The sequence below is a fragment of the Ammospiza nelsoni genome, chromosome 1 (genome assembly GCF_027579445.1).
Source record: "Ammospiza nelsoni isolate bAmmNel1 chromosome 1, bAmmNel1.pri, whole genome shotgun sequence".
Taxonomy (NCBI): Eukaryota; Metazoa; Chordata; class Aves; order Passeriformes; family Passerellidae; genus Ammospiza; species Ammospiza nelsoni.
The window spans coordinates 69,666,292-69,685,978 of NC_080633.1; the positions used below are offsets into that span (position 1 = coordinate 69,666,292).

The following is a 19,687-nucleotide window of genomic DNA, read 5'->3' on the forward strand; positions in this document are numbered from 1 at the left end:
GCTGATGCTTTAGCACTAGTCAGGGCTCAACGCAGAATGAAAGAAAAAAAACACCAAAATCCAGATAGTTAACTCCTGGCTGCCATCTCACAAACAAAACAGCCAATGCCCTATTAAAAGATACCCATCCTACCTGAAAGTAAGCCCAGAGATGTAGCAGCAGGATGCTTTCACTGGTGGTCACAGTAGTAGACCTCTCTGATTTTATGTATATGCTCAATTTACATGTGATGTTCTTCTAGCAGCCTGACAGCTTTATCTATTGCTCCAGAACTTGGCTTGTGCTTTTTCCTTCTATGTAGTCCTCAGAGATGCATAAATAACCCTTTGTGAAATCCTTCTCGTGTTCTGAGTGCCCAAGGGATGGGAGGAAATCCACTCTTTAGCACCAGTACTATAATCAAGAGAGGCTAAAAGGACAAAAGTAACACTCATGTCACAGCTTTACCATACAAAAATGTGGGGGTTCTTTATTTGAACACTAAAAGCTGCTATACTATGTTCAGTGCTGGTACACAATAGATTAATTGTACAGATAGCATTTGGAACTGATTTGCCATCAGATCCCAGTACTGTGTGGAGGCCACACACCACATGCACTTTTTCAGTCATGTTCATCCATTGCAGCATCCATTTGCTATCCTACTTGGCAGGGTAGCAAAAAAAAAAAAAATTGCTTTGAAAATTCAAATTCTATTTGAAAAAAAAGAAAATCCTAGTCAAGTGTATCTATATTTAATAACAACCACAAATTCAATCAAAACAATACAAAAGAAATATACTAACTTAATGTCAGTGTGAAAATTGCAATAAGATTTTCTGAAACAAAACCTTCATCTTCTTTTACAATGATGCACAATCAGAACTTGTCTGGAAAAGCTGTCATTTCTTCTTTGATCCTGTTTTCTATGAGTAAGGTGAAATTGCTGTCTGTGTTTTGAAGATTGTAGCTGACAAATATCTGCTTTTTGGTCTTGCTGGCTAAAACACAAAACAGAGTAGTCAGCCAGAGTTTACTCTTATATAAAAGTGATTATGGTATTTGAGCAAGCCTCTAAAAAAGCCACATCATGCAGATTTCTAAGATGTTCTCCATTCTTGCTGTGCTGGGTGCAGTTATAAACGAAAAGCAGAAAAGTCAATGACCACTGGGGAGTTGGGCAAGATTTTGCACATCACAGAAGTGAGCAATATAAGACTGGTGACTGTCAACTAGTTTTTGACCTGACACAAGACACCACTAGCCACTGGAGAGCCTTGCAGAGCTTGTAGTGGATTTTTGGACACATCTTAAATATCTTACAATGTAAGTGATACCACAGACTGTACTGGACTCTTAGCACTGAAATTCAGAGTTTGTAAATCTGTGCTGTGTAAAACATCAGAGGGAAAGTGCTCAAGAAAGTCATTGGGCCTAAATTAATTAAGTTCTGGTTTTTTAATGAACCTTAAAAGGTTCATAAGCCTTAAAAGGCCCCAAAAAGCTATGCACCAGTTCTGTCTAAGCTTGCTATCAATTTTGTTTCCATTAACCTTTTTTATACAGAGTCCATGAATGCTCCTAGAGGCTGGAGAGCCTTTGCTGAACATGATGAAGCCAAGCAAAAGTTCCAGGCTACTGGAATGACAAGTACCTAGAGAGAGGTCCTACAAAATTAAGAGCTGCCTTCCATGACAGAGCTAATTAACAGTGACAAAAAAAAAACTGTCCAGTGGGACAAGAAGACTTAATTATCAGAGTAGAAGAGATAACACCAAGAACTGTTTTATAAATAAAATACTTAGATTTTACCACAGTAATATAGAAAATTTGTGGCTCTTCTTATATATTACTGAAGCTAAACTTTTTGAAAAATGTAAGCACTATACAGGGAAAATAGGCACTAAATTTAAATTGAGTTGTGTAAAATAGAAGACAAAAAATTGTATTTGGGTCACGAGATATTCTTGTCCAGGAATGAGCTGGGAGCTAATGACCCCAGACACAAATCAGACTGTTCTGCTGAATATTCAAAAATGTCATCTGAATTTTCAACACTTCAAAATAGAGACACTCGGACTTCTAAGATTTTAATCTTTTCTAAATAGGAAATGAAATAGTTAAATATAGAAACCCATACAATGTATAAAATGTAGTTAAACAACTCCTTTAAGGCATTTTCATTATGCAAATGATTTTTTTATTATTTTCTATCCTAACAGGTTACCAGCTTCCTGACTCAGTAAGTAAAGCTGCTTCTGAAATGCAAGGATCCATTTGCCTTTTAAGACTTGGCACTACAAAATGCTGAGATAATGCAGCGTGGTGCTCTGATTGCAAAAATTAGCACCTGGCAGTAGATTTCTGTGGTACAAAGCAGCATGTTTTGTAAGCATTAGTGCTTCATCATCATGCCCTAAATGAATGCAATGCTAATTCTGAACTAATTAATGCTGTTATCCGAGCTAACAAAACTACAGAGTGCGCTGCAGTGTCAAAACTCAACTTGTTAATTATGTTTGCCTATAGAGTCTCTGGGATGCTGCTCCAGTTCCCAGAACAGTGTGAATCTGGGAGTCTCTCTGGGCTGCCTGTGCCAAGGACCGCTGCTCCCAGGGCTCTGGCCCAGCTCTGAGGGGCAGGGGGACCTTTTCTGTCCCTGCTTCCTGAGGATTCAGCTGGACATGTGCACTCCTGCGGAAAGGACAAAAGAGGGCACATCTCATGCCTCTGTGGAAGACCATCTGCAGCTTCAGAGTAAAGCAGAAAACTGCAAAGGACAAGGCTTACCTAAAAAGCCCTCCAGCAGGTCTGCTTCCCATGCAGCCTGGGTAATAACCCCTGTTCCACTGGCTCCTCAAAGTGGAGGAAAATCATCCTTGACAGCCATCGGCCGGGATGTGCTGAGTGCCAGGAGAAACTACAGCAGCACAGATCTGCTCCTACAACTTTATGTACTGAGCAAAGGCCCAAACCAAAGCTTGAAGAGGAGCCCAGCAGGAGCAGAAGAGGCAGGACAAATGTTAGACATGAGTTTGTAGACTATTTATGCTGGAAAAGAGGTGATCAAAGTGACCAGTGCCCAGCTGAGAAATACTGAAAGAAAAGATTGAGGTGATTTTCACCAAGAGTCTGCCAGTCCCTACAAAAGGAAAATTGAAGACATGGCACTAATCAGTACTGCAGCCCAAAGCACTGTGATTTCAGGACATGCACATGAGGGAGGCACTAATGGGCAAGGACTTCTTCAAGAATTGGCCTCCAGTATCCTACAGGAAACTTTCTCAGGATTCGGGTTTAGTGAGACACATCTTGTGCCAAAGCAATCGGGCAGGGTGGTGGGAAACAGTCCCTGCACCTCACAAAAGCAGATATAGATATATGTAGAAAGAGGACTAAGAATGAAGTACATGCGTCTTCAGCAACAGAAAAAACTCAGAAATAAGGAAGGAGATAGAGCCAACACACAAAATGCAGCTGTTGTGGCTAGGACCCCTATCAAACTGTCCAGAAAGCAAAAGGAGAATGTGTGCAATGTGATGCACAGCAGCACTGAAACTCGTGCTCCAGGGCAGGAAACCTGGCATTGCAGAAATAGTTATGGGCAAATGGCACTGCATGCTGCTCCTGCTAGTGCCTGTGGAGACAAGAAACTGCACAGAAAAAAATGATGGGGGGAGAAAAAGTGAGAAAAACTGGCTGCCTGAAGGTTACCACATGTCAGGATGGTTAAAAAGGCTACCATTTTTACCTTGGAACTACAAGTTAGACTTGGCTGTGAATAGCATCTCTGCTATTACAGATTGTGTGGGTGTAACAGGGATTTAAATTCCCAGAGAAAAACTAAACACCAATGACAGCAAAGATGGGTATTTCTAGTTGAGGTGGAGCACAGATTTCCTTAGCAAGCACTTTGTGAAACAAAGATAAGGGATGCTTGTTGATGACCTTGCAGATCCACTGACCTCAGGGTAAATAAATTTTAAAAAATAGATGAATAAATAAATAAATTTGGACTAAGTGACCATGAGTTGACCTAAATTGCTGGACTGTCAAAGCCAGCCTAAAAACTATGATGTGAGATTTCAAAAAGATGTATTTCTTTTCCCTGAAGCTCAGGTAAAGAGCAAGCACAGTTATTCAAAGCCATAAGTGTATGATAGACTTACAGACCTTTTTTACCTTTGGTTCAAAGGGGAAAGTAATTTTCAAAATAATATGCCTTAACCAGGATCACAGAAGCAAGAACAGTACATAAACATAATATGAAAGGAGCTGACTGGCAAGGAAACCTGTAACCCAGTGGGTAGATGTCATGGATACAGAGGAACATGGACCAAAAGCCTAGCTGGGCCACATCTGGCTCAGAAGTTTAAGATGAAATAACAAGAGACACCTAAAGCACTCAAAGAAAAAGAAAATAGGAAGGTGCATAATAGTCCAAGGATAAAGAGTAACCTATAGGCCAGTACCAAGCAACAGTATCAGCTCTCAGTAACAAAGTATGGGAAATTAGAAATGCAAATAATAAAAGCGCTTTAAGAAAAAAATAAAAAAGGGTAAGAAAAAAAGGCAGCAAAACTGAGACAACTCACTAGGAATTGTCAGAAAAGTCAGGTGACTCAGGCAGCCTCTGTCCTAGAACACTGAAAGAGCTAATGGAAGAAATGGCAACGCCAGCTTATGACCTTCAGCTATGAGACATGTAATAAATCCTTTAAGAGAGATAGCAAGCACATGTACAAAAAGAAAAAACCCAAAAGAAGCATGGCAATCAGTAAGATAACTCAGAGCTGTCAGCCAGGCTGCAATGCTACACAGAAGATTAGAGCAAGATTCAGAAGAAATGAGTGACAAGGAGACCAAATGGAAAGAGGAATAAACTCTTATACTTTATCCCACATAAATCCTCTCTAACTACATTTTTACTGACTTCCTAAGCATAAGGCACTAATTACACATAAAGAAGCTGTGTTATATAGTACCCCATAAAATTATTACTTGAGGTGGAATGGATTGAACTCGGTGTGTACAGAAAATTGTGCCACCAGGGTCGACTAAAACAGTCTCTTACTTTCATACAGAAGTTATTGTGAAGAAGAAAAGATGCTAACACCGTTTTTCAAAGATTAGTCTTGTGAGCAACCCTTTTTTATATAAGGCCATGGAGAAGAAGGTGTTGCAGACTCATGAAAGTGCCTGACAATACAAACTCAGGACATACTGTCTGAAATGGAGATCAGCACACAGATCATTAATAATTCTGTGGCCTTTCCATCTGAAACAGAGGAAGTAAGGTGACACTGATGCTGCTTTTAAAGCTTGGTAACAAGCACCGCAGCAGTTCACCAGTAGGAGCTGCATCAGCCACTGGTGGGTGATGATGAGTAACCAGCATGACACAGCTCTCAGAGCTGAGAAGGTGCTAGGATGTACCAGGCCGTGTATTTTTCATCCTTTTAGTATGGACATGGGAGTTTGCAAGCTGTCATTAAGATGCAGGATTTCAGCTACTGCACATAAGAGAAAATGAAGCATCCTGAGCGGAGCCCATGTGGGTCAGTCAGATCAAGGCTGAGCATCTGTGAGACAACCCTGGGCTTCCCAGGCCAGAACTTCTTGCAGTGTGGGGGCTAAAAGGTGCGAGATGTGATGCGGGTTGGCTTCATCCTCAGGTGAAATGCACATGCCTGGCATGACAGCCACCTCGCCCACCAGCTCAGCAGTGTCACAGCTTTACAGAGAGCAGGTCACTTGAAACCCCACTCGACAGGTGCAGCATGTGCTGCCCCTGCCTCGCACCCAAAGCCAGGATAAGGACAGCAAATAATTCACTTCTGGTAGTGCACAGCGTGCCCAAGGCCGCTGACTCAGGTACCGCAGACTCGTACACGGATGGGAAAACTAAAGTGACCCGGTGGATTGCATGGAAGCTGCCGGAACCCGCAGCAGTGCCGGCCCTGCGGCCGGGGCAGCGAGCACCGCGTCCCTGCGCCCCCCGGGCCGGGCTGGCGGCTCAGGGACCCCAGAGAGGCCCGGCGCGCTCCCGACCCGCGCGTGCCCGGCGGGAGGCGGCCCCCGCAGCGCGCCCCCGCACCTACCCAAGCGCTGCGCCAGGCAGGAGGAGGCGGTGTCCGAGGGGTCCCCCAGGAGCGAGGCGGCCACCGGGATGCTGTCCTGCAAGCGGAGCACAGCACAGGGCACGGCTTAGTCCCGGCGGCGCGGGGTGCAGGCGGCGGGGCCGGCCCTCAGCGCCGCGGGGCTCCGGGGGCGGGCGACACTCACACGGGGGCTGCACATGGCGACGGCCAGGCTGGCCAGGGCGGGCGCGGCGCCCACCCAGAGGAAGAGCGAGTCCCGCAGCCGCATGGCGTGGAAGTGCACCCGCTGCTCGCCCAGCTGCCCGCTGAAGTCGTGCAGGGCGATGCCGCCCGCCGCTCCGCCGCCGCCCGCCGCCTCCATCGCCGCTTCTCCCGGCGCGGCCAGGCCCGAGCACGCAAGGCCCGAGCGGGAGGCCCGGCCCGCCCCGCGGCCTCGGGGAGGCGGCGCTCGCTCCGCTCCGCCCGCCCCGCCGGGAGACACCGCCCTCGCCACCGGCCCTGCGCGGCCGCCCCGTCCGGCTCCTGGGGCTGCGCCGTTCCCACTCCCCCCGGGAATACCCGCACACGGACACGCACGCCGGTGCCCGCACCCCGCTCCGTGCGCGCCGCTCCCCGAGCCTCCCCTCCGTCCGTGCGCAGACCCCGCCAGCACGAACACGCCCGGGTACAGCGCCCCGGGAATGCGCCCCCTCCGTGCCCCCTACCCCCTGAACTTGCACTCTCCTCGGTCGGTGCACACCCTCTCCGTTTCCCACTATTCCCCTCCCATCCCAAAAGACACAGCCCCCTCCCGGTGCGCCTGCTCACCCCCCTGTGTGGGAACACAGCCGCAGCCCCGGTGGGCACCCGCTCCGAGCGCGGCTTCCCGCGGCTCACGCCTCCCCGGGCTCTGCCGCCCGCCCGCCCGGCAGAGGGATAACGCGAGGCAGCCGCAGCGATGGGGAAACCCCGCTAGGTGGCAGGTGAACCCCGGCGTGCGCGCCTGGCACACCGACGGCTCCGGGGAGCCACCCGAGAGGAGCCCCGGGGTTCCAGACGAAAGGGAAAGAGTTCAGCCTTCCCCGTGCAGCCTCGGGAAGGGAGAGAAAGGTCACAGCGACCTTGGTTTCATCCATCTATAGAGGTTTTCGGCATCGAGGATCACAAAGCAAGTGATTCGGGTTTGCATAGCTCTGGAGAATATGGAGCCGTGAATAATTAAAAGCCCTACTTTGGGTGTGAATTCTGTGCTCATCGCTCTTTCCGCCGCAGCAAAGTCGGTCATTACTGGAGAGGATTTTCAGTAACTGTACCGTCTGTTGCTGATAAGAATATTGTCGGGTCCCCGATGGCCGTGGGCCCTTTACAATTGGAAACATGCATCTTCACGCCACCGGCAGGGCAATCATCGCTGCACAAAGAACAAGCACCTTAGGTGCAGGTTGGCTTTTTAATCAGCATTTCCTCTGCCTCCCGTTTCCTACATATCGCCGGAAATCAAAATTCCCATTTCTAAATGGTAAGATTTCATTTTCCCATTGAAAAAATGGGTGGAGAGGAAAGAACCCTTCATCACTTTTCTTCCCTGAGCCACTCCAGTTCTCCTGGCATCTGCCAAAAGAAAATCCTCAGCCCTGTGCTAATTTCTGGCCATGCTGCTGCACTGACACTAAATCCCGGGAGGCAGCTAAGCCCGGCTCAGCTGCCATACCCCGACATCCCATGGCACAGGATCAGCTTGGAGAGAGGGGGGGGTCGCACGCCACCCCCCCCGCCCTACATTTGTCACTTGATTCTTCTTGCACAAAGCATTATGGGATGTATGGTGTCAGCCCCCCACTATGTCTGTCCCCTGCCTCGCTGCTGAAACAGCATCAGGCTTGTGCTGGTCCCCCATGCCCCCCACTCTACAGCCAGTCCCGACCCCTTCCCTCCATGTGGGCTGGCCTCCCACAAGATGAGGTACTGCAGAAGCTGGGAATTGTGTTGGGGCTCAAAAACCTGTCCCCACAGCCTGTTGCAAGCTGACACTTTGCCTGTGGCAGCTGTGAAATCAGACAGGCAAATAGGTGACAAAAGCCACCTTGGAAGGGAGAGAGCGTTGGTTGCATGCACTGTGCTCATTGCAGCTGCAGGTTCACTCTGCAGCTGGGAAGGCAGACCTGGCAGCTAAAACAGCCAGGAGCCAGGAGCATTGCAGAAATAAAATTCTAGGAACAGGATAAAATGTCTGCTGGGAGCCACACAGGTGGTGGTGATGAGATTCCTGTGGTTAGACACCTGCAGGTGATGGAGGAATCTGCCCCAGGCTTGTTTGATCGGTAGAGGGAAGAGGGAATATTAGGGCACAGTTCAGCTGAGCTGCTTTAGGTCTCTCTTTTGAGAGTGAAGGAATGTCTCTTGACTGGTTTCCATTGACTTGAAAGGAGATGAGGGTGAAAGGTAAGGCATTGCACAGCTTTGCAGACAGATTTATTCATGCAGGTAAATCCTTCTCTAAGTGTTCAAAGCTGGTTTCTTTGCTATGCTGGGCCAGAGTTGACTTCTGCAATGTAGTCCTAGTGGAGGATCTGTTCTAACAAAGTTCCAGCTCAGGGTGTCTTCCCACAAAGTAGAAGTTTGGGCCTCCCTTGTGTGCTGAGCCTTTGTTAAAGTCATCTGCTGGACTGAAGTAAGAGTTTTCTTCACTGCTCTTTCTACGTCAGGTGCAAATGTCTGGTATTGCTTCTGAGGCTGTCTCCTGACTTGTTTCTCTCTACAGGGAACTGCCCCTATTTCATCATGCTGTGATCTGTTCCTCTTCTCACCAGGAGTCTTCTCCAAAGTGCCTGTAACTTCCCTTATACTAAACCCTGCAGACCTCTAAAATTGTCACAGGGCTCCTCTCCTTGTTAGCAGTTCTGCGTATTCAATGCTTTTCTGTGAAATGCAGCTGCTCTCTCTAAATCATGCTAAATCCTTGTTTAAGCTCAGAAAAGGAAAAACATTCATCTAGTGACTAAAATGCTGGTTAAGCATTTTTATTTACAGTGCAGGTGTGTGAGTAGAGCTGTGCAGAACCAGACCATCAAGTGTGAAATGAATTTCTCTATTACAGCACTGCAAGGTCATGAGAATCCCTACAAAATAAGAAGGGAAAGCACTCTATATGTGTATGGACCTTCTTGCATTTCTTTTAAAATGCTCATTTTTTTTTTCCCTGTGGCCTTGAAAGCAGCACCCATAAGTCTGCCTTGTTTGTCAGGGATGAGGCTGCAATGAGCCTCAGGTGTAGTGACACAGTCTGGAGAGAAAAACAATGATAAAGCAAACGCACCTTGGCAAAAGCACTGCCTGTTTATATGGATGTGTATGTGTTCCTGCTCAGGTAAGATCCAAGCTCTGGGAAGGGTGATTTAAAGGTATTTAGGATTTAGAGGTACTTCTATCTACCTTGTTCTTCTCTGAAAGTTAGGTGGCCCTTAAGAGTCACTAGATCCTAAACCTTGATTTTTCTAGATCATCATCTCCCTTCCAGTACAGTTTTAAGTGAGGAGTAAATCTTCTTCCTGGTAACTGTGAAGTCAAGACCCATAAAGTATAGTTATGAACTGGGATATCACTGAGAGAAGCAATTGTTTCTGATTCCAAAATGTGCTTTGGCTCCTGCATGAATAAAGAGTGAATCTGACATGCAGGAAGGCAGGTGACAATTAGTGTGTGTCAGTGAACCTCCTGTTGATGCCTAGGATGTTCCAGTTTTCTTGATTTGCCATCCTTCTGTAGAGGAGTAAATCACTCTTGATAAAGCCAAGCAAAACCTTCCAACTGCTCTGCTAAGGCTCCATGACACCAGGCTGCTGCTGTGGTAGCTGTGCTGCAGTCCCAGGCTTCCAGGGATCTCCTCTGTTTGAGGCTTGGATGCTCATTGTGTGTAGACTTCCATCAGTGGCATCAGATGTCTGAGGGGCTCTTTGCTCTACCTCTACATCAAGGCACCTTGAGGATCTGGAAAAAAATACTTCCTTGTTTGTTTTTTGGGAGGTTTTTTCTGTCATTGAATGGTTTTTCTCAGCTGGATCTATCCTCTGATGTAGATTGTTGTCCCACTGCTCAAAAACTTGTGCTGTCATCATTGAGGGCAGAATCAGGCAAGCAAGAAAGGCAGAAGTGTCTCTGCTTACACTTTAGCATTACCATGGTTGTGAGGCTGTGGCCATCTAAACCAGTTTAAGCTGGGGCTGGCCCAGTGCATCTAATATGATGATGAGTCAGCATCCTGGCATGGGTTGTTGGTTAGCTGTGATAGGAAGTTGCTCCTGAATCATCTAACCACGGCCATAGGGGTAACGTGAGGACTCAAAACCCTTTGTCAAGTGTTGATCAGCCTGAATTGTAGTCCCAGAAAAAGCGATGGAAAGAGAATCCAGGCTGGAACTTCTGAAAAAGTTGCAGAAAATGGAGGAATCTGACTTGTGAACTTGTATGAAAATCAGTTTAAGAGGTCTGCAAGGGGACTGCACCAAGTTCATGCTATGAATCTCACAATCCAAAGCACTATCAAAGCCAGCCCTCTCTGAAAAACACTAGTAAGCAGATGCAAAATATACACATGCAAGCAATTCCATACCTGCAGTAGCTGCTATGACAGTGTTAGCAGAACTGCTACAACACCTCCTCATCATACATGTTGGTACCTAGGCAGGCACTGCTGCAAGGAAATTAAGTTCCTGATTTTCAGAAGACTTAAGGTAATGGATTTGGGTTTTTTTCTGGGGTTTGTAACCTCAGCTGTTAGGATTTCCATACATGTGGGATGAAGCCTGGAATGCAGGTGGCACAGCAATTCTCTGTCAGTTGGATCCTCTGCACAGTGTGTTTGATTAGAAATCGTGTCTGTTAGGTTTTGTGCTTGACTGACCCAGTGGCCTCCTGCAAATCCCTTCCACCCTGTTTTATTTCACTCCTCTGCAGACTAGAAGAGTACAGTAATTGTTGCCTATCTCCCTGCAGCTGAACACAGCTCCGTGTGACACACAGCTTGTAAGGACCTTTGTGAGCCCAGACTACATTTCTGCTGATATCAAATCAGACAGTTTCCTTTCATTGTCATATGAGTCATTGGAGGACCTTGCCTTAGATCTGCTGGAGCATTTCAGACTCGTGGTGTCGTAGCTGCTGGACGGGAGGCACTAACACAGAGTGACTCATTGCTCCCCTTGGGGACAGGAGGTTTATGCAGTCAACTGGAAATCATATTTTGTATGCAGATAGACCACTTCATGGTGGAGAATCCCAAAGAATCTCACCCACACCCCTACACAGATGTCAGCAGCTGTAGTGAGATCTGCAGGAGCAGTGGGTTATTACACACCTGTGACCTGACAGGGAAGGGCACAGGTGGGAAAGGCTAATGGAACTGACTTTTTGAAAGGCTGAGAAGGGAAGGAAAAAACCCCATGAGATAGTACTGAAAAACATTTTCCTTTATATTCCTCAATTCAGTTTCTAGATCTTATGTGACATACAAGACTGCTGGTGGATCCTGATATTCTTCTGTCCCTGGGTCACCTAGACCAGTGCCAAGCCAGGGCAGAGAGTATGTAGTGTTCCTGAACCAGAGGGAACATCAGTCTGCTGCAGACTCAGGAGCTCACTTGTCTGCTCAGCCTGAACGTGACAGAGAATCACGTTCAAAGCCATGGAAATTACTGATTCAACATGCAGCACTGGCAGCCACATAAACAAAGGTTTGACCGAGATTCAGGCTGCTTTGGGAGTGGAATGAAATTCCTTTTTTTGATAGATAGTTTGCTGTTGCCATGGTTATGGAACTTGCTGCACTTCTGGTCTCTTCCCCACCCCTCTGGGTACTTTCCTTCTGCTGATGCCAGGATTTCCATTTTCCATTTTTCCTTAACCTGCAGGTCTGACTGGGCATGCCTGTGTGTGGCTTGTCCCATTCTCCAGCATGCCAGCAAGGGCCTGCCTCTCAGTCTGGTTCTCCAAACAGCCACTCTCTTTCATTACTCTTTTAAGTGATGCCATGGCCTTTTCATTTTTCCATTTGCAAGCAAGCAAAACTAGCTGTACAAAACCAGCCTTGATTATTTTCCGTCCTCTTCCCTGAGCAAGGCAGGAAGCTAACAGACCTGGCATTGTCCCTTAGCAGCCTCCCAGTCTTCACTCAGAAGTTCCTCAGCTCGATTCAGTTTTTTCTCTTGGCTTTTCCTTCCTGCTCTGTTGAACACAATGTTTTAGCCAAAAGAGTAAATATCTCAAACAATCATTTGTACATTACTAGAGAGCAGCAAATGTCACCTGATCCATAAGAATATGGTTGCTTTGGCCAGGATCTCCAAGTTCCTAGTACAGTTCTTGAAAATCATGATTTAGATCTGGTGTGTATTTTATTTTCTATCACAAGTATATCAAACAGCTACTGTTTGCCCCCTCATCGGTGTATCTGGTGTTATTGGTGATTACACAGGATATAGCTTTCCCAAACATCACTTCAGTGACCTGTTTCCAAATTCCTGAGTTAAAAACATTTAAAATATTAATTCCAATTAGTAGCCAAAGATAGGGGTGTTCCCTATTTGCATGACAACAGAACAGACAGAATAGTTTGGCTGTCAGAACACATCGCCCTAGGAAAATGTTATAAATTCCTTTACTGCATTTTCTAAGTACAATCCCAAGAGGCTGAAACTGCATCTTCAAAAAGTCTGTGTCCTACCCTTGAACAGCAGCTGAAAAATATCCTTCACTGCTGCCTCTCAGAAAGCATGAGAAATTATGTCCCTTTTCTGCTTTTGTGTTTGAAAAAGCTGGTGCCAGGCACTGTTGCTGCTATTTCAGTGTCCTGGTGTGGATTCTTTCTCAGGATTGAAAGATCTGTGTACATGAAGTTAAATGTTTCTTGTGAAGCAAACACAAATTGGTGAAAAGTATCCCTAAATCCTGTGAAGACCCGTAAAAGGGAAAATGGGAGGAGAGAGCAGGACAAAGGAATTAATGCCATTTGGAAGTGATACCTTTTTTTAATGCGTTCAGAATCTGAGCCAGCCTCCACACAAATCAATTGAAAAAATACCTGCTCCTGTGAGCAGAAGATAAACCTTGTAATGATGAGCCTCACTTAGCCATTGTGTGCAATGCTGCAGCCATGTGCTCAGAGGCAGTGTTGGATGCTTTGCTTACCTACCTGCATCCCCACCTGTGCCAAGGTGAGGCCTCAGCCCATAAACCCAGGCAACTCTGCAGGCACGGGTTGACACCCTCCCTAAAAGTGCCTGTCAGTCACCTACACAGATGCTCCCAAGTGACAATGTCAGTACTGGCGCTGCTGTCCTCTGCCATCACACCCCAATTTTGCTGCCTTTTCCTCATCACTGCAGCTCCAGCGCAGGGATTCCATAAAGCACAAGGGGAAAGAAGGGATGGAAACGGTGCGGTCTTGATGAGGATGCTTCCAGCTTTAATAAGCCAGACGATCAAAGCCTTTGTGTAAATCCTGCCACCAGGAGAATGGCTCTGCTTCTGCACTGACAGCACAGCCCAGCCCTGCACAGTTCCCTCAAACCCTGCTTTTGTCAGCTGTGAGCTCCTCACACCCAGATCATCTCCCTCCAGCCCAGCACCGGACGGCAACTGGTGCCAGGGACAGAGACATGGCTCAGTCATTTTCTTTGCCAGTAAGACAGATATCTAATGCACATATGAGTAGTCTGGGGACCAATCTTTTTCAGCCTTCAAAATCACATTTCTTTCCACTCTTCTGAAAATGCTTATCAGAGGCACCTGAGAGGCCAACGCAGCTGCTTGATGAGGTCTCTGCGATTAATTTGCACGATCATGTCTTTAGCAAAGGCAAAAAGAAAAGTGTTAACGAGTTGACGAGCACACTCTTCCGCAAGCAGCGCTGCCAGCCGCAATGTAACTGCAGGGAGGAGAGAGCAGGGTGGTGGCAGAAGACCTTGAAAAAAATTTCTTTGTTCAAACCGGTTACAAAGGCTCCTGCTTCCCTAACATACCAAATCCGAGCTGGTCGAGAGAGGCAAGGGATTCAGTAGAAATTAGACTTAGTACTGATGCAGGGCAGCGTGTTGCTATCGCGGTTTCAAGGATGAGTCGTTGGGGTGGAAAGAAATTTTTTTTAACTGAGGAGAGTCAAAACAAATAAGGAATATTTGCTGGGCATGTGGCTCCTGTGTGCTGCACTGCCAGATTCTGACCTGATGGCTGCAAATGACGGTCATGCCAGCGTTTCTACCCTCTGACAATGCCATTTGCAACAAGACCTTCAAATTGTGCAAATTTGTCCAATTACTTGAGCCCGAACATACACACACACACACACAAAAAAAATCCTGTTTATGAAAGAAAGGAACAAGACCAGATTTCAAGAATAACTCAGACAAGCAAGTGAATATTTTCTTTCATGCCCTGCTCTTTTGCATTTACTGAATTTGTTCCACATGAATGTAGAAACAGCTGCATCAGCAACAGTACTGAGGCTAGAACCTTATTAATATTTATGCCTGGCAAGCAGAGCACACAGGAATCAAAATGCTTTCCCATCATTGGTTCAGGGACCCCAGCATCCATTCAACATCTTGCCACGTTTGGGGCCAGGGCAAGCGGATTTATTAGAGAGCAGATCAATTTCTCATCAACACTCTCACCCAGTAGCAGGCAAACTGCCCTTTGCCTCTTCTTACCTGCTCTTTGCTTTTCATCATTTAGTAATTTCCTAATTAGAGAAACCATTTTTCATCTCTCTTTTGCACTTCTGTAGTTTATATTCCCACATATTATAGGTTCTTGAAGACTTTATAGATGCTTGAATTATTATTATTAATATTATAATTTCCTTATATGGGGGCATACCCATCAGCCTTATTGTGAATGAGATGAACCAGGAAATAACATCGACACAGGTTCATTATGAGCTATGGGAAACCAAGTGCACAATATGTGGCACTATGCACATGAAAGGTGTCATGTGGTCCTGGGATGTCCTTTAGAGCCTCCTTTGGGGCTTTTTACTGCTGTAATTTTTGCTGACAAAGTGCTGCAGTGAGAGTCCTTAAGCTGAGACTGGGGGGTTTCCTTTCTGAGAGCACTGAGTGGGGTTCTGGCTGACAGCCTTGCTCCAGCTTTTGTTTTGTGAAAGCAACCCTTACTTTGTGTAATAAAGAGGAACTGGTGAGCACACAGGTGCTCTCAGAAAAAATTTAACAGTCACAGAGTTTTAACTATTTGCTAGGAACAATGATTTGTAGCAGCAGTAAAAGAGAAAGAAATTATCTTGCAATCTGGCTGAAGCCCATTGCGGGGAGGATGCACCAGAAGTTCCTGGCCTTAGCAGGGATGAGGCCAGGATGGGCAGCACTGGCAGGGGCTATGGGGCAGCTGCCCTGGCCCTGGGCCCTGCTGGCAAGCATGGCAGCACTGTGGGGGTGACCCTGTTCCCCTGGGGGGCTGCCTGGGGGACATGGGGGCTGTGAATACAGCCCAGACCTCACCCACTGGGTTTGTTGGGTGACCAGAGCCCACCCAGCAGACCGGATGGTTTGGGGCCACTGCTGACAGTGTAACCACCCCTCACTGTCCAGTCCTGGGTCACTGTGTGGATGTCTCATTGGGACACATTGGCATTAACCCTGGGTACTGAGGCCTGAGGCAGCTTGGCATTGATGAGCTGTGGGGTTTAAGCATTGCACTGATGGGCAGAGACAGACTCTGGTGTGCTGGCCAGGCAGCTGCAGGCAGAGGGAGGAGGGCTGGACTTTGCTGCTCCCATGAACATTGTTGATGCATTGCAGTTTTCTGCTGCCTTTCTGCTTTCTTCCTTTAGAGCCTCACAGCTTTCCATGCTGGTGTTGATTCTACCCTGTCCTTCAGCCACTGATGATCATGTTCCTATAATCTTCTCTCTCCCTGCATTTGTACCTTTTCTTGTCAGGCAGGGGGCTGTGCTGCTGGCTTTCCCACAGCTTAGCAATTTTCTCAGGAGTTTGGGTCCAGGCAGTGCTGTTGGGCTATGTTACAGCCAGGGGTTTTGTTGGGAGCAAGGGTAATGAGGGTCACAGCACAGAGCTGCGGCTACTACCAGCCTTGTCCTTTCCCAGCAGCTGGCATGGGTGGCTCCAGCCACTGACACAGACTGCAGGCAACCTGTAAGCAAAACCATGAAGACATGTGGAAACAGAGATACTCAACAACATTTTGTTTGCCAAATGTTCCTTCTCCACCTGCACCATCCTGAATTCCTCTCAAATGTACCCAGGGTCCTCCCAGCCCACCCCTCACCGACCCTCTGCTGAGCTATAATGATTCATGCTGAGGAGCAAAATATTGGTTTGCCCTAAATGAACTAATGAGCCACCCTAGATGTCCAGCTTGGTCGATGGCCTAAGACTTCAACTCATGAGAGTCCAAACTTCTAATTTTTGTATAATGCAGCATCCTTTCTCTCAATATACAGAAGGTCTTGGCGCTTCACTTGGGGGTTTGGGCATAACTTCAAGGTCTGTAAGGAATTTCCATCCTTCTGAGAGGAGCCACAGACAAGGAGTGGGATCTCCATGAAATGTGATGCTGAGCCATGGGACAGGTCCAAGTTTCATTTTAGAAAACATGTTCTAATGACCCACAAACTATGCTGCAGCACGTCCCACAAAAGCACGTATTTTCTATTATAAATTAAAATTACTAAGTCTTTCTCTTGGGCTTTTGTTAGCTGGCTTTTGCAACCTTCTGCATCTAGCAAGGAAACCAGGACTTACTTTAATCAGTGCCCCCTTCAAGAGCGTAAGACAGAGGCTCTGACAGTGATCACACCCAATCTTGTAGTGGGAGGATGGGAACCGCAAAAGGGAGTTTGGAGAGCACGTTAGACAAAACTGGGTTGATCTTCTGAGTTTCATTAAAGGAGCTCTTGACTGCGATTGTCTCATTCCTCCTCTAATTCGAGAACGACTGTGAACAACCTTGCAAGCTGACATTTCATCCGCCCTGCCGCCGTTCCCGCAGTCCCCTACCCACAGTGCTTTTACACCCTGGGAAATCAGCCTGGCGAGTGAAAATGTTGCAGCTCTTTTTTTGTTGTTCCTTTTTTTCCTGCCGGGCGGGGGGGCGGTTGCCGGGGAGATGGGGATGGAGCAGCGCAGCCAGGGCCGGCCCCGGGGCTGGGGCAGGGGCTGACAGACACAGCAGTGTGAGGCAGAGCCAGAGGGGGGGAGAGGGGCAGGGCAGCCAACAGCTGAACACTTCATTTCCCCGCGAGTCATTCACAACAAGCTGTGCCGAACCTTTGAGGAACTCTCCGTGCCAAACACTCACCTTAGAATTAAAGTGGACTCTGTCTGAAGTCTCCCGAAGTGACTTGAACGGCTGCATCCACCTCTAAGGAGTCTGGTCTGGGGGCTGCAGAAAAGCTGACCTGGGTTTCCTCTCTCAACCCTCTGAAAAACAGCTATTTATTTTTAAAATAAACATTTCACCTATTTTTCTTTTAGTTTCAACAAGTTCTGTATAGTAGATATACTTGAATCCTCCCTGCTTCGAAGAGGTGTATTAATTTATTTTAAGGCAAAGCTGTTGGGGTGGGTTTCTTTCCTCCACTGTTAATAATCTGTTTTCCTTGAATTGGATTTTAAAATGGCTTCCTTTGAAGCCTCAAGCTGTTAGGAATGAGCTTAGCGTAGATATGGAGGATGTGTAAAATCAGCTACTCCCCTTCACACCGAAATGTCTGTTATTCTCCTCTTAAAAAACTAATCTGCAGTGTACAACAGGCAGGATACTTGGAAATAATAGTAGCAAAGAGTCAGAGTACCTGTATTTTGCACCAGCTCTGCTGTGACAGGGTTTTCAGGAGCACACCCGCCGCAGCCATGGGAAAGGCTGGTATTAATTTGAATCATTACCTGGAGCGGTCAGTGGTCCCCTGGAGCTGCTAATCTGCAAGCTATTCTTGAACAAATAATTATAGATGAGGATGTTGACTATTAAGTTAGCATGCCACAAAAAATGTACGCTTGGAATTACAGCTACACATTGTTTGTGAAGTGTAGTCAACCAAATAATTAAATTGTTCTTGGCCTGGGCCAGTAAAAACAGATTTCACAGGGACTGCAAATGATAGGATTAATTTTTCTCAAATTCACTACTGAAGAGACAAACGTGAGGCTGTATTTTCTAGCACGCGTTTTGGAGATGGGATGCCTTCTCACCGTAAAGCAAACAAAAGAAAGGTGTGGATGCGTTGGCATATCAATCAGAGGAAACCGGGTTGTGCTGAAGATTGCCTTGGAAGAAGGTAAAATCAGATCTGGAGTAATCCATATGCAAGGTTATCGATCTGCATAAACCAGGCTAGAGAGATTAGGGACATCGGCACGTGTGTAGAACAAAGGAGGGGGAAAGAAGAAGAAATACACCGAAGAAATATGGGTGGAAAATGGTGATGTGCTTTAATTTGCACGTCTAGAGTAGCCAAGTGTAGAATAGACGAAGTAGCCTACATCTAGTGGGTCACTAAAACGGGGTTTAGTGGAGTCCCGCCCGGCGCTGGCTACGGGGAGCCTGCCTGGGCAATCGGTGGCTCGGAGCAGCCCCCCGAGGGAGCCGCGCCCTCCCTCCGCTGCACACGCACACCGAGACCGTGGTGAGAACCAGGCGATGCCGAGGAGGAGCGGGCACGCCGGGCTGACCGCCCCGAAGGGTACCGGGCACGGCGGGAACCGTGCCGCCCTGCCCGTGCTCTTCCTCCCCGCCACCTCCTCCTCCTCCGGCGGCGCGGGCAAGTGCCGTGCCCTGCCCGCTGCCGCGGCCCCCGCCCCGCCACCGCTGTAATGCCCGCGGTGATCTACGGGCTGCTCAAAAATAAAGTGAGGGACAAGAAATCATCTCTGGGGACCACATGTTCAACCCTCTCCTGCTCCCCCCTCCCCTCCTTTCTTAATCTCTCAGCATCTGTAAATCCGCAAGGAAGCGCCGAGGAGCGAGAGCCGCTTGCTGCAGAGCTGAGGGAACCTCCCCCCTCAGCCCCCGGCCCCGGCCTGCAGCCCCCGCGCCATTGTCTGTCTGCCGCCGGGTCGCGGCTGGCTGCGGCCGGACGGGGCACAGCGCGGAGCAGCGCGCTTGGCTGGAGAGCGGCTCCTTGCTCAGCTTCACACCAAATCCGACCTTTTTAGGCATAGAGAGAGAAGCCGAGCTCGGCACCGAGGCGAGGCAGGCGGGGACCGCTCGAGGGCAGGCAGGGCTGGCGGACTGGATCAGCGCACAGCCCGTGCTGGAGGGAAGCCCACCCGCGTCGTGCCGAGGGTGGATAAACCGGGTCAGGGCGCGGGGCTCCTGGCTGCCGGTGCGGGCTTGTGCGGGCACACGGGCGGCGACCACAGGCGCCTGGTGATGCCGCCCGGTGCACGGTGCCTCCACGGGGGAGGGAGTCTCCCGCCGGTACCGTGTGAACGGAGACAGCGGCGGGGGGGCGGGGGCAGCCGCGAGGTTCCCCCTCCCACCCCCCCGACGGCAACGCCCGCTGCTGCGGCAGGGAAGACTGCGCTTCACGGGGAACAAAAGGCTGCGGCGGCAGCGGCCGCGGGAGGGCCAAGGGTGGGACGGAGGCCGCAGGGAG

The 19,687-nt window shown here is 48.1% G+C and overlaps 1 protein-coding gene across 2 annotated transcripts; it reads right to left on the minus strand.

Moving 5' to 3' along the window:
• Positions 1-443: 443 nt before the first annotated feature.
• Positions 444-6,495, minus strand: PSMG4 (proteasome assembly chaperone 4). Of its 2 annotated transcripts, none has more exons than XM_059476827.1 (3): positions 6,266-6,495; positions 6,082-6,157; positions 444-981 (listed from the first exon to the last, which is right to left on the minus strand). In XM_059476827.1, exons 1-3 carry the CDS (start codon positions 6,440-6,442, stop codon positions 860-862), a joined length of 375 nt encoding a protein of 124 aa, XP_059332810.1. In that variant the 5' UTR covers positions 6,443-6,495; the 3' UTR covers positions 444-859. The 2 variants fall into 2 exon arrangements, with proteins under 2 accessions (XP_059332810.1, XP_059332819.1); XM_059476836.1 differs by having other exon boundaries at positions 444-977; positions 6,266-6,493.
• Between the last annotated feature and the right edge of the window lie 13,192 nt (positions 6,496-19,687).

Excerpts from the sequence above, each read along its gene's own strand:
- PSMG4 (XM_059476827.1), bottom strand. The coding sequence starts at position 6,442 with ATGGAGGCGGCGGGCGGCGGCGGAGCGGCGGGCGGCATCGCCCTGCAC. Across the intron at positions 6,158-6,265 it reads TCGCCATGTGCAGCCCCCGT|GACAGCATCCCGGTGGCCGC; the intron begins GTGAGTGTCGCC and ends CTCCGCTTGCAG. Across the intron at positions 982-6,081 it reads CTGCCTGGCGCAGCGCTTGG|CCAGCAAGACCAAAAAGCAG; the intron begins GTAGGTGCGGGG and ends TTTGTGTTTTAG.